Here is a 14,689-nt window from a genome sequence, read left to right on the forward strand (position 1 = left end):
ACACACTGAAGAAAAGTTTAAAAATGTCAATAAAACAAACCAAAAAAAAAATAAAAAATATGTCAGCTGATGAGTTTATGGAACAATTTGACTCAGATGACTCTGAAGAGAAAAGTATTAAGACAGAATCTCAAAATGATTTTAAAAAGTCTAATAAAGAGTGTGATTTAGAAGTTGAACTGTAAGTTATTATTATTTATTAAGTTGTTTTTTGTAAGTAATTTTAACTAGTAGTCATAACATCTTTGCCAAAATAACTTGTTATTTCACATAAAAAAGATCTTTATAAGTTAGGCGTAAAACACTCATATATCTTAATACAATTCAACATAATTTATATGTAAATTAATTCTCTTGATATTTACAATTATGTTTTTATATTATATATAATTATGTCTTTATACATGTATGATTATTTACAATTATGTCTTTATACATATACAATTATTTACAAGTTTATGCATATACAATAATTTAAAAGTACAAATACAATTATTAACAAAAAATTATAATTACATTAACATCTTGTTTGTATCATCTCCTGGCAGCATAGCGCATAGTTCTTCATCATCTTCTGGATGCTCGTTTGAATCATTGTCACCACTTACTTGTCTAAGATCTTCATTTGAATCGTTATCAACTCTTACTTGTCTTAGGACTTGTATCAGGCTTGGTCAGGAAGCAAGAGTGATTGCTCTCGATTACTGACCACGGAAATAATATTTAGTTGCAAAGGGGTCCGAATTTTCACTGAAAGTTTCAATATTTATTATTTGTGTTCTGTCATGACCTCAGGCGTGGTGCTTGTTCATCCGCGAGGTACTTTTTATGCATGTTTGTGTTAAGTAACCAGTAACTTCTTGTATGTTTATTTCATAATTAGTTAATTTAACTTAATGGTTATTAATAATTTTATTGAAAACGCAATTATTGTTGAAAGTCTTTTACAAAGGAAATCGTAAAAATTGCTTTAAAAAATTAGATTTGAATAATAAACAGATACACAAAATTACATTAACATAAAAAATACATACTTTTTGAATAAAAAATAAGAATATACTAATAAAATTTATAATATATAATAAACTTTCAAAATTTTGACAATTTAAAAAATATATATCTAAAACATTTATTTTGTAAACAAATAATATAGGTTGAAAGATTTACGGCTTTGCAGATGTGGCTCCGAGAATAAGTCATAGTATTTTTTGAACCAATAGAATTCGTTTGTTTGTAGATTTGCGGTTTTTTAGTGTTCGTGAATATTCTTTTTATACTTCTACGCCAAGATGTGTTGAGAACATTGAGATCAAGTTTATATATGTTTCCATATATGTCCGTAAAACAAAAAAATTTTTGTTTTATGGACATACATAAACTTAAATGTTCTCAAAATGACTAAAAAAATATATAATTAAATATGATAAGATATGATAAAACATTTTCATTGTTTGATGATAGCAAGGGTTGTTATCTGTCAAATATTTCTGAGACATGTCTAAATTATTTTCTGCTGACATAAAATATGTTCCACATAATTTTGATTGATGTATTTTGACATATATTTATGTGTGAATCATTTTCTGCTTTGGTTACATTTCTGAAATATTTTATGTCATCAGAAAGCAACTCAGACATAAAATTATGTCAAAATATGTTATTAGAAAATGTTTGACATATTTCAGCAAATGATAATTCAGGCATAAAATTGTCAAAATACATTGATAGAAAATATATGGGACATATTTTATGTCAGCAGAAAATAATTCAGATGTGACAGCTACCAAAAGTGACTAGCTGATGATTAATCACTATATCACATGTTGAAAAGTTTTAAGAACTGCTGAAAATGCCTATATACGTCCACTGCAAATCCACTACAACAATTGTTAAAACAATTTGATGTAACACTCAAGGAAACATTTGCGTGCTATAACATGACCATGTCATAAATGAAATAATGAAGCAAAAATGAAATTATAAACCTATAGCATAGTTAATATATGTTCTTCAATAAAGCATGTTGGAATCATCAAAATAACTAAGTGTGGCTAACTATTTATCTGGCCAAATATTTGGTATTCAGCAAAATCAATATTTGTGACATCTCTATTATTTAGTCCTTTAATTACTGCATCAAGTTCAGACATGTTTATATGTGTTGTGTCATTTTTTCTTTATCAAGCATCTCGTCTAGTGCTATTGAACTAGCATCTGCCTAAATTGTTGCCTCATTACTACAAGCACTCCAAATTCTCTCTGCAGGATTGTCATTATGTATTCTTCTAACCATATCATTAATTATTTTTTCTAGATAATTGCATTTTATTTTTTCATCACATGTTTGTTTAACTTATGACAAAGCTATAAGCAATTAACCACAAACTGGAAGATTCCCTGTCATTTTTCAGCTCAAAAAAAAATGTTTTGTCTTGTTAGTGAATTTGGAATTTCACCAAAATCATTATCTCTTCTCCAACGCAACTTTTTAATTTCAATTTCGACCTGTAAACCAAGAACTTTTGCTCCTTTGGATATGCGAACCACCTGCTTACAATGTAACCCATACATTTTCAAATAGTCAAGTATGTGACAAACAGGTATTATGTCTTCATTCACAAAAATATCATCAATGTATGATGATGTTCCTTTCCAGATTGTTTCGTCTTGTGATAGAACTTTGTCCAATATCTCTTTCATTATGACTGGCGCAACATTTAGTTCGAATCCCAAATGTGTTAAAGAAAACCTTAATCAATGGAACACACTAGTTTGGTAAAGTGTTGTCACATTTTGATAGGTATAGGTATTGGGTATCTATATCTATCAAAATATTGGTTACTTGATACCAAATTTGGTACCCAAATGAAGAAAGAATTATACTGACCAAAAACCAAATTGTAAGCCTGCATAGTGCACAAAATCATAAATTCGTATTTTTAACAAAAACTTTTATTTTTCGTATTTCTAGTCTGTTTTTCTAAAAACTTCCTGAATATAGTAAAAAAATTTCTGATGCTTGTTTAGATTTATAGTTAATTTTTTTAAATTCTTTTTAAATTTATTTTGTTGTATGTAAACTGCATTACCAAATTTTTGTTATTTTACAACAAAAAAAAGAAATATTACAAATACAATTTTTTGTGAATGACTTACCTCGTACCTATTAAAAACTGCTAGGAATTTCCAAAATATTCTAAATTAGACTTTAAATGGCGATAATGGTGCCATCAAAAAAGATGGAGTGGTTTTTTCAAATTTTAGTTTTAAAATTTAGAATTTTAGTTTTTTTTTAATTTCATTTTTAGGGCCAAAAAATTGTAAAATTTTCAAGAAAAATCTGTCGGCTAATTGCTGAAATTAATAAAATAAATAAATGCCTATGTGATGGAATTGTCAATTTATCTTTAGATACTATATAAGGTTTCAGGAAAAAATATTTAATTAAAAAAAAAAAAAAATTAATTAATTTAGTGCTAAAACCAATTGATTATGTTCGAAAAAGAGAAAAAAATATCTGAACGATGAACAGGATTTATAAATAGCACTATTTTACTATTAAAATTGCTTGGTACCAATATTAGTACCAATATACTCAGTACTTTGAAAAACTTTTTTGTAACTACTTTTTATTAAAGAACCGTTTTGGTACCGAGTACCGTGACAACACTAGTTACGTAAGTCTAGAGTTTCCCATCTCAAACATCATCAAACTTCAAAACTGTCTCCAGTTTTGAAGTTTGTCAGCATACACATCTGTGTTAGCAATGAATGCTTCAATAAACTTAGCTTTCTGAAGTCTAATACTGGTTATACTTTTCCTTTATTTCATTGTATGATTGCCATGATAGGAACCCAACCCTTTATTGGATTGTGTTTCTTTAAATCGTACTTTTGCAGCCATTTTTTCTCTATTGACCCTTGAATTTCTTTTTCGAAATCATGATTTTTGCCAACAGGGATAGTGTATTCAGCAATCTTATTCACCAGAATTTCAGGTTGGGAATTATTCCATTTCCACAGAATTAGCCATTCTCAATCTTGTTTCTCAAGCGAAGCTATGAAATCCTGTGCCATATATTCATAGTACTGACGTCTTTTGGTATATCACTTCTTAGTCCAAGTAAACATGATTCGTTTTTTCCCAGAAAACAAACATTACGAGTTGCAGTTATTTATACTCAACCAAGAGCTACTATTCAATTCATATCTGTCAAGAAACTAACAAAATGGTTTAAAGTCAACTACAAGTGCTTCCACAAAAACTTCATTCCCATTTTGCACGACAATTCGAGTTCAGCATACACCTTTGCACTATTGTTGTCCATTTACAGTTTCCATGCTAATTTCTTTCTTAATATTTGTCACACATTTTTTATAAATGATGCAGCAGGTACATCCTAAGCCAATCAACACATCCTGAAGTATGCTGTTAATGTCCAAGCGTATAGTAGACAATCCCAATACTGATTGTTTAGGGATAGAGCTGGCGCAAACTTTATCTCCATTATTATGTTTTTTTGACTTATTTTTAATGTGATAGTACTTTTGATACAAGTAAAACAGAACGTTACTTGTTTCCTGTCTTTAACCTGAATTGTTTTGATTATTATTTCTTCGTAGATGACAATTTCTTGCAAAATGATTGGGGAGTTTACTCTCATAGCAAACTGATTGTGTTTAATCTTCAAACAACCTTGGCTTAGTATGTCTTCTTGTTGCAGCAGCATGTTTTTTGTTCATCCCGTCGTTTCGTTCTTCAATCATGAGTGCTCTTGCTTGCGCAGGTACTTGTATAGTAGTAAGATCGTCCATACTAAAACTTGATCTCAGCATCCGTTGAACTTCATCAGGGAGCCCAGAAACAAAGGTACATGCAATTGCTCTGTCTGGTAGCCCACCAATTAGCGTAGATAATCTTCGCAGTTCTGTCAAACAAACATCAACTTCCTCTCCATGCTTTAGCTTTCTCATAATAAACTGTTCGTAAGCTGTATCTTGTATCTGGTCAAAATCTTCTTTATCAGTTTCTGCTAACTATTGATATACTCCAAATGCACCATTTGTGAGACAGAGAGAGACAACACTCACCAGATTGTTACACCAATTAGTTTGCATACCAGTTCAACATACAGTTTTACAACTAATTGTTGATTGTTTTCACTAAACTCTGGAGTTAACTTTAAATCATTTTTTTTCTACATTTTCTCCAAAATAGCTTGTTGTTTCACATAAAAAGATCTTTATAAGTTAAGCGTAAAATGCCCTTGTATCTTAATGCAATTCAACATAATTTGTATACAAACTAATTCTCTTGATATTTATAATTATGTCTTATACTATATACAATTACGTTTTTATACATATACAATTGTTTACAAGTAATGTTAATCAATTGTTAGCTTTAAAACAATCATTAACTATATTTACAGAAAATGGATTTTTAAATTATTTAAAGCATCTTATGCATAGCAACTGTGTTTATGCTTTACTTATGCTAAAATAACTATTGATTGCAAAGTGTTAAGTCTTCAATGATTAAAAGTGGCTTCAAAGTTATGAGTTTATATTATAATTTTTTTTTTTATAATTCACTCTCAAAAAAGCTTAGAGCAAACACTATTAATTTGATAGTTACTAGAAAACAAAGAATAGAGTTAATGAGCTAGGAAACGGTTGAATTTCCTAGCTCATTAACTCAAGTTTTAAAAAGTTTTAAAACTTGAGTTAATGAGCTAGGAAATTCATTAACTCAAGTTAATGAATTTCCTAGCTCATTGACTCAAGTTTTAAAACTTGAGTTAATTAAGTCAAGAGTTAAAAAGCATCATCAGAAATACTAGTTTAAATATCGTTATCCAGGCTTGAACAGAAATGACGTGTGATGGCACGCTGTAACTGACCATGCTTTTTTTTTTTTTCTTTACAATTTGAAAAGCATCATCAGAAATACTAGTTTAAATATCGTTATCCAGGCTTGAACAGAAATGACGTGTGATGGCACGCTGTAACTGACCATGCTTTTTTTTTTTTTCTTTACAATTTGACCATGGCAGTTTTGATGTATTAACAAATGCTATAAAAAAACTGTTACATTATGAATATCTTTTAATTTTTGATCTTTCTTAAGTTTTTTTATTTTATGCGAAGGCATTAAATAAAATAAAAAATTAACTATAGTGATTGTTTGAAATAAACAGATTTTGTGTAAATTAACAAATAATGTTAAATTTAATTTTTTTTTTATGTAGGCATGTATTTTTTGTAACTATTTTTTAATGTCTTTCTAAAAATCTTTTGAAAGATTATTTTTTAAATTACTTTAATTTATGTAAGTTAAATTTAATCTTTGTTGCAATGGAATGATTCCATTGCATTGGAATGATTTAATTGGTTTATATTTTTTGCTTCTATTTTTACAAAAAATTGTTAAAAACTTTTTTTTTAACTTGACTAACTAATCAGAGCATAAAATGATTGAAAATTACTATTTTAAATAGACTACTGTATTTTAAAAAAAAAAAAAAATTTTTATAAACAATATTTGGAAAAAATAAATATTTATACAATTTAAAATATATATTTTAACCCTTCCCGGTAAGTGCATGCAGTTGTACTCCTTGTACGTTCACGCTTAAAGTAAATTTTTTAGACAACTTGACCACGTTTTTATATAGAATTTGCGGCAAAATAAAGCTATAAGAAACTAGAGAATAAATCAGCAATACTGGAAAGAACCAAAGACTATACGATACAAAAAATCTAAATAAAATAAGCTAAAAAAAATTATTAATACAAAAAAAAAAATCGTTATCATAAAATAATGTACCTAAATATTTACTGTTTTTGTTTTCTTCTTTTTAGAGCGTTTGTTATTTTCCACTACCAAAATTAATATAAGTCGAGGAAAAAAGTAGATAAGAATATAGCGAAAATTAAAATATTTTTTGATTTACAATTTTTTTGCAACTTTTTTCATTCAGTAAAAACGAAATACTTTATAAATTGCGCTAGAAACCCAGACAGTTTTTAAATTTGTTTTTCAAATGTCTTTGCTAAACTTTACTGTTTTTATCAATGCATAGGAAAGCAAGAAAACTATTTGCTATTTATTTGTAAAAAATTGTATTTTTTTTAAGCAAATTTTTCATGTAAAAAAATGAAACGATACTGCCAAATTTTGTGGGCTAGTGCATTGGTAACTTACTGAACTTTATTAACGAATTTTTTAGGAGCCTATTTAAAACTCTTGCTAAAGTTTTTAAGTACATTTTTTTAAACAGAGATATCGTTATGTTCATTATCTCTAGTAACTCGTATTAACATTGGAAATTAGGCAATATAAAAGAAACAGTTCCATACATGAATCAAATGCGGTAAATATATTTATTAAAGAAGTTATTTTTTTATTTAACTTATTCTGTCATTAACAAAATTTATTAATCAAATAATATTTTTTGCAATAAATAACAATTTATTTTCTTATTTTCCTATTATGTAAGTATTGAGAAAAAACGTCAAATATAGCAAAAACCTTTTTTGAAAGCGAAAAGACCTAAAAACAAATAAACATAAGAAAAAAAATTAACAAAATTTCTTATAGTTCTAGCATACATAGCAAATTAGTTTCTTAATTATATGGGGTAATAAAAATCGTGAGTAAATTGCATATCAAAACATTTAATTGTTGTTAAATCATTATAAAAGATTTTTGTTTTTTTCAACAACGACTCTAAAGAAAAGAATACAAAAGTTGTATAAAAGTTTTATAAAAAAATTTTTTAACTTTTTTTTTTTAATTAACAAATTTTCTAGTTTATTTAATTAAACTTGATATTTTGTTACAATTTTGTTTTCTGATTTAAGAATTGTTTTTTTTTTCTTAGTAAATAAGTTTAGCTTTTTGTCGCAAATTATTGAAACCCTTTATAAGTTAAAAGATGCGAACTGCTGTAGCCAGTTAGTCTAAAAAAATTACTTTCTAAAGTAATTTTTTTAGACTAACTGACCTTAAACTAAATTATTAGTTATGCAAAACGCTTTCACTAAATACTTCTGATGATTGTTTAATGAATGAACAAATTTTATTAAATTTATTAAAAAGTGTTATATATATATATATATATATATATATATATATATATATATATATATATATATATGTATATGTATATATGTATATGTATATATATATATTTTTGTGAAGTGATTTTCTACTAATATATAATTGCTCTGTTCTTTCAAGAACATTGAGCACTCTATTGTGTAGAATACTTTTTAAAGTTGTTTAAATATATATATATATATATATATATATATATATATATATATATATATATATATATATATATATAAAACACACTTTAATAATTTTAATAAAATTTGTTCATTCATTAAACAATCATTAGAAGTAATTTGTGAAAGCGTTTTGTGTAACTTTAATAAAACATTTCAAAAGAAAAGTTATTTAAATTAAGCGCAATTAAAAGCATAACAAAAGAAAGTTTAGCTTTGAGTTTGAGTTTTTTGAGTTTTATTTTAGTGCTTATTCATTTTCTTTTTCGTAAGGAATTCTTTTTTCCTTATTATTTTTTAAATATTCTTCCTAGTTTAAGTTTAGCTAGCATTTCTTTTTTCAGCGCATTTCTAAAATGTTTAAAAGTCATCTAAGCATCTAAACAGTCGTGGTCAAGTTGTCAGAAAATAAAATAATTTGCGTGGTCAGTAATAGCGCTTGATCGCACGCCATTCCTGTCCAAGCCTGATTGTCCATATAAATATGAGTAAAAGAATGAATGAAATCATGAGTAAGATTATGGCAAACATGATTAAGAGAAGCAACCCTAGCAGATGCTAACTTTGCAATTGATAGGATATATGGTTTCCAAAAGATGTCAGTAATGAATGATAATCCCAAAAGACGTAGAGAAAAAGGACTTTGAGAGGGTTGCCATTCATTAATATAGGAATGTTGACAGGATTACAATGTTTTTTTCTCAAGTCCCATGCTGTTACAGAGGATATATCAGATTTAAAATCGGTTGTCTGTTCAAAGCAATTGAAAAGAGAAGATTTTTTGTTGATCCAAGAGTATTAAGTTGAGTCATCAGCAAATCTTACATCTAAAGAATCACTTTAGGTGTAAGATTGTCAAGAAGATCAATAATGTAGATAAGAAACAATACAGAACCAAAGATAGAACCTTAAGGAACCCTATAAGTTACTCGAAATGAAGAAGAGTGTTGGCCTTGGAGGATGACCTTAATAAAGCAAATAGAAATCTCGAAAACTTTTTCAGATACACCATATGAAGCAGGCTTATGGGGAGGACCAGCATGCCAAACTTTATCCAGGAAAGCCTTTATCCAGCAGTCTTTGAAAACCTGGAAAAGTCCTGGAAAAACACTACTTTTAGCAATGATTCCTGGAAATATTGGAACTTTTTCCTGAAATAGTTTTGATGTTTTTATCTTTTACACAGTTGTTATTAGTTTTATACTGAATTTGTTTTATATTAGTTTTATACTGAATACAGTTTTTATCTTTTACACAGTTTTATACTGTTTTACACAGTTTTACACTGTTTTACACAGTTTTACACTGTTTTACACTGTTTTACACAGTTTTACACTGTTTTACACAGTTTTACACAGTTTTATACTGAATACTGTTTTTATCTTTTACACAGTTGTTATTAGTTTTATACTGAATTTGTTTTAAGTTAGTTTTATACTGAATACAGTTGTTATTAGTTTTATACTATACTTTTATACAGAGATTTATACTGAAAAAACTTTTGTTTAATGTTACAATCAGTATTATAAACATCTACTAATTATTTAGTTTGTTGTTGTTGTTTTTTTTCATATTATTTAAAATCAACATTTTTAATTTTTTTCTGGTCGAGAAAGATCAACATATCTTAAAATAACCCAAAATTTTCCGACAAACAATTATTAAATAGTTTAGAGAGAATTGAATAGAGTTCTTGAGAGCACTTTTGTAAGACTATGACAGGAATATTGTCAAGACCACAAGCTGTAGAAAGGTTTAATTGAGTTTAGCAATAGAATCTTTGATCACCTTTAGGTCAGAACCACCTCAAGGTGATCAAAGAGAAGCTGAACGCAAGCTAGGGTCAGAGACAAGACACAAATCAAGGAGTGAAGGTAAGTGATTAGAGCTGTCTGGAAAACAAAAGTCTCAGAGTTTACTGAGCAAGAGATTAAGAAATACAGAAGTTAAAAGTTTTAGTGCCAGCAGGGTCAGTGGTGTTAAAGTCAAGTCATTGAGTGTGAAGAGCATTAAAGTCAACAATATTGGCCAAGGGGTAGAGCAAAAGGGCTTTGTCAATTTAATTAGAAATTACATTTAATATTGTGCAGCTTCGAAAAGTGAGAGCAAAAAAAAAGGTGATTGACAAAGCTCAAATTAACACAAAAAAATCTATTGCGAAAAAAAGAAGTTTAGCCTCCCCTCTTCCTCATCCCAGGCGCCACTTTACGGTAAGGTAAGGGGGGGGGTGGTATTAGTTGTAAAAAGCTGTATCTTTTCTACATTATTTTGTAATTGTTATTTTTTTAACTGTTTCTTTTAAATTTAAATATTTTCTTATTTTTTTAACTGTTTCTTTTAAAATTTAAATATTTTCTTATAATTTTCTTGTTTTGTGCGGTTTAAAATAGCATAAGTTACTGTTATACTTTACAGCTTAAGTTATAATTTAAAGTTTAAGTTGCATTTAAAGCAGTGTTTCCCAACCTTTTTAGTGCCATGCGCCACCAAAGCTCATAAAAACTTAAAATGTCCCCCCATGTTACATATGAATAATTTTTTATATTATAAATTTTTCATTAGTAGCATAAATGATATACTGCAGGAAGAAATCACAAAAAGTTATTTATTAAACAAAAAAATTCAAGTAAACAAAATATAGTAAACAATATATAAGTAAATAAAATAAAATACATCAGGTACTCAAGTCTAAAATGAAATTTAGTGAGATCCTTGTGCTTGATGCTGGGTTCAAAGAGATTTTATATTAGGTTCCAATTTTGTTAGCTCAATTCTTAGATCTCCCCGTTATGTTATATCCAACAATTTCTTTTTTTAAGTAATAAATCAGTTATGGCACTAAATCTGCATTCAGCTAAATATGAAGAAGGAAATGGTAATAGTTTTCTTGCACATTCTGTTGTGCTTGGATATTTAATTTTAATCTCTTCAAAAAACCATGCTATCGAACCTTTTATATTGAATAAAGTTTTAACTGACTCATCATTCTGCATTTCTGCTAATTCATCCTGGTACTGCGTTTTTGAAATACAAGATAAATTAACTAATATTGGCTGCATCAACCAAGTTGGAAAATCAATTTCTTTCAAATCAGAAAATTTTTCTTTTAATTCAGCTGATTAGTTTTTTAGATACTCGACAATATTAAGTATAGTGATATCAGTTACTTCGCATTTTTGAAATTTTTGAGCCAATGAAACTTTTCAAATTGTTTTTGGTAAACGTCTTTTTCAAATAGTTCAATAGACATAAAAAAACAAAATATCTTTGCTTTTGCATCGACAAGAGTTTTACTTGTTCCTTGAAGTTCTTATTCAATATATTTAGTTTTTCAAAAATATCAGTTAAATAACTCAAACATGCCTTAGAATCGATCGTTAACAGATATTGCATTTTCAGTTTTTTCGCTTAAAAAATCACTAAGAGTATCAAACAGTTCCCTTTCGAAAGCCATCTTACCTCAGTGTGAAGTAAAAGTCTCAATTGGGCTTCGTTTTTTTCTTCACAAAATAATTTTAAAATGCGCTCTTGTTTTGCACTTGCTTTAATAGAATTAATGCATTTTACAACCAAGCTCATTATTTTATTTAGAACAGGAGAAAGATTTTTAGCTACCAAGTTTTCCCTGTGAATAACACAGTGCACAAGAAGCATATCTGGATTTTCATCTTTCATCAGTTTTAAGCAACCATTTTTTTCGCCCATCATATTAGGAGCACCATCAGCAGCACAGGGCATTATATTTTTCATCTGTATTATTTACGTATCTAAGTAACTTTTTAGAGTACTGTATATATCTTTAGCGGTAGTGTTACTTTTTAATGATTTGCAAAATAACATTTCTTCAGCAAAATCATTATTATCAATGTATCTGACATATGTAAGTAATGCTGTTTCGCTGTTTCTCAATTTTGATTCGTCCATTTGCACCAAAAAATGTCTTGTTTATAATTTTTCGATAAGTTGTATTTCAACATCTTTACTCATTTCGTCAATTCTTCTGCTGACAGTATTGTTACTTAGTGGCATGGTTTTCATATCTTGGTCATCTTTCCTAAAAACAGTTTTAGCAAATGTGATATTGAAGGCTTGATTAACTGCTCTCCTATTGTATGATTTTTCCCAGATTTAGCGTTGAGTAATAAAATTTGATAGCTAGCCTTAAGAGTGCAATTAATATTGAGAATACGATATACAGAACGATACAAGCAACTGATAATCATAGTCCAAATTCTAGTTTTCAAAATCAAATCCTAGTTTGCCAAAGCAAAGCGTAAAAATTTTGCATGATGCACTTCGAAATGGACGTTTCCTGGAGATTCCACTATGTGGTTAAATTTAGACTGAAAAAGTCCTTTTTTTTCCATTGCCCACGAACAATCAAATTACCCCCTAAAAATTTCCTAAGCCCCACCGGTGCTTTTTTTTTTTTTTTTTTTTTTTAACATCTTCGCTTCCAACAAAGCTGAAAGCAGCCACTAATTAAAGTTGGAAGTTACTGGAAGAGAAAAGATGAAGATTGTAGAGCAAGATAACGATTGACGGACGATTTAAAAGATTGCAAATTATATGAATCAGGAAAGCAAGATGAAGGAAGCGAATTCCAAAGAACTGATGTTCGAGGAAAAAAACTATATGAATAAGCGTTTTTGGAGCACTTAGGAACAGTCACAGAAAAAGGATGACACTTAATTGAATGACGAGTAACACGAGAATGAATTTTAGTAGATGGCACAAGAGACGCTAGCTCTTTAGAGCAGTGCCCATTATAGTATTTGTAGAAAAGAGAAAGAGAAGCAACATTACGACGACGTGATTATGGTTGAAGGTTGGCTGCAAGAGCAGGTCCAACTATGTTTACAATGCGTTTTTGCACCTTGTCTAAAAGAGAAAGGGCATCATTAGAAGATCTGCCCCAGATATGGCAACAGTATTCCAAACAAGGCCGGATTTGGGATTTATAGAGATAGAGAATAGAATCCAGAGTAAGAAAGTGGCGAGCTCGATAAAGAGATGCAACCTTAGCAAATGCTAATTTTGCAACCGATTTGATATATGGTTTCCAAGAAAGATTGGAAGTAAGAGTTAATCCTAGAAGATGAAGAGTAGGTGACTCATCGAGTACATCACCGTTCATAAATATAGGAAGATCTAAATTATTGCGATAACGATTGGCTGAAAAAAATTAAGTTTTATCTGAATTAAAGTTCACCAGCCACTGTGAGCCCCATGCTGTAGCAGAAGTGAGATCCTTTTCAAGCTCAAATGCCCCCTCCAAGCAATCAGAGGGTGTTGGTTTCTTATCACGACAAGAATAAATGGTAGTATCATCAGCAAACAATGCCACTTTAGATGTGAGAATATCTGGAAGATCGTTAATGTAAATTAAAAAGAGTATAGGGCCAAGGATAGAACCTTGAGGAACCCCTGAAGTTACAGAATAAGAAGAAGAGTGTTGTCCATCGAGGACAACTTTTATGCTACGATTGGAAAGGAAGGATTCAATGATCTTAAAGATGTTGCTGGGTACACCATAAGAAGAAAGCTTATGGAGAAGACCAGCATGCCAAACTTTATCAAACGCTTTTGAAATGTCAAGAGCGATGGCCTTAACCTCTCCATCTTCATCTAATGCATGATAAAACCTGTCAGTTATTACTGTTAGCAAATCAGCTGTAGAATGAGAAGATCGAAATCCATATTGATGGTCAGAAAGTAAGTTATTAGATTCAAGATGAGAAATTAAGTGTTTGTTAATTAAAGATTCAAAAACCTTGCTTATGATAGGAAGAAGACTTATGGGACGGTAGTTAGACGAATCAGATCGCTCCCCAGAATTTTTGAACATAAGGATAACAGATGCGGCTTTCCAGCAGGCTGGAAAACAAGACTCTGATAAGCACTTGTTGAATAGTTTTGAGAGTATAGATGACAGCTCCGGAGAACACTTCTGCAAGACAATAACAGGTATGTTGTCTGGGCCACAAGCTGTAGAAGAGTCTAGGCAGGAGATCACTTTAGATACAGATGCTGGAGTGATATGAATGTCAAGCAATGGATCAACCTGTTTGTTGGCAATATCAGGTAGAACGCAATTAGTGGAATCAAGAGATGATATTGATGAAAAGTTTTTAGCAAACAATTCGGCTTTGTCTTTCGGTGAGGTGACAAAGTCTGAACCATACAAGAGAGGTGGAATTATAGATTTGCCCTTATTATTGATATTATTAAAGATTCTCCAGAAGTCACGAAAGCCTAATTTTTGAGATGAGATACAAGATTTCATGACCTGAGAATAGCGGGTTTTGGTGTTAGACAAAACCTTTTTACAGTTGTTTCTAGCAGTAATAAACAGACGTCTGTTTTCTGGAGAATTGTTTTGTTGATAAATATG

At 29.3% G+C, this 14,689-nt stretch overlaps 1 protein-coding gene across 1 annotated transcript in view; it reads left to right on the forward strand.

The window, feature by feature from the left end:
• Positions 1 to 14,689, forward strand: part of LOC100202801 (nucleolar complex protein 2 homolog) — an 82,685-nt gene that overhangs the window by 31 nt on the left and 67,965 nt on the right. Inside the window, exon 1 of the mRNA XM_065800176.1 lies at positions 1 to 181. This exon is cut by the window's left edge and continues 31 nt beyond it. Coding sequence (XP_065656248.1) covers positions 24 to 181 — 158 coding nt within the window. The 5' untranslated portion in view covers positions 1 to 23. The remainder of the gene's footprint in view (positions 182 to 14,689) is intronic.

This window comes from Hydra vulgaris, chromosome 06 (genome assembly GCF_038396675.1).
Source record: "Hydra vulgaris chromosome 06, alternate assembly HydraT2T_AEP".
NCBI lineage: Eukaryota > Metazoa > Cnidaria > Hydrozoa > Anthoathecata > Hydridae > Hydra > Hydra vulgaris.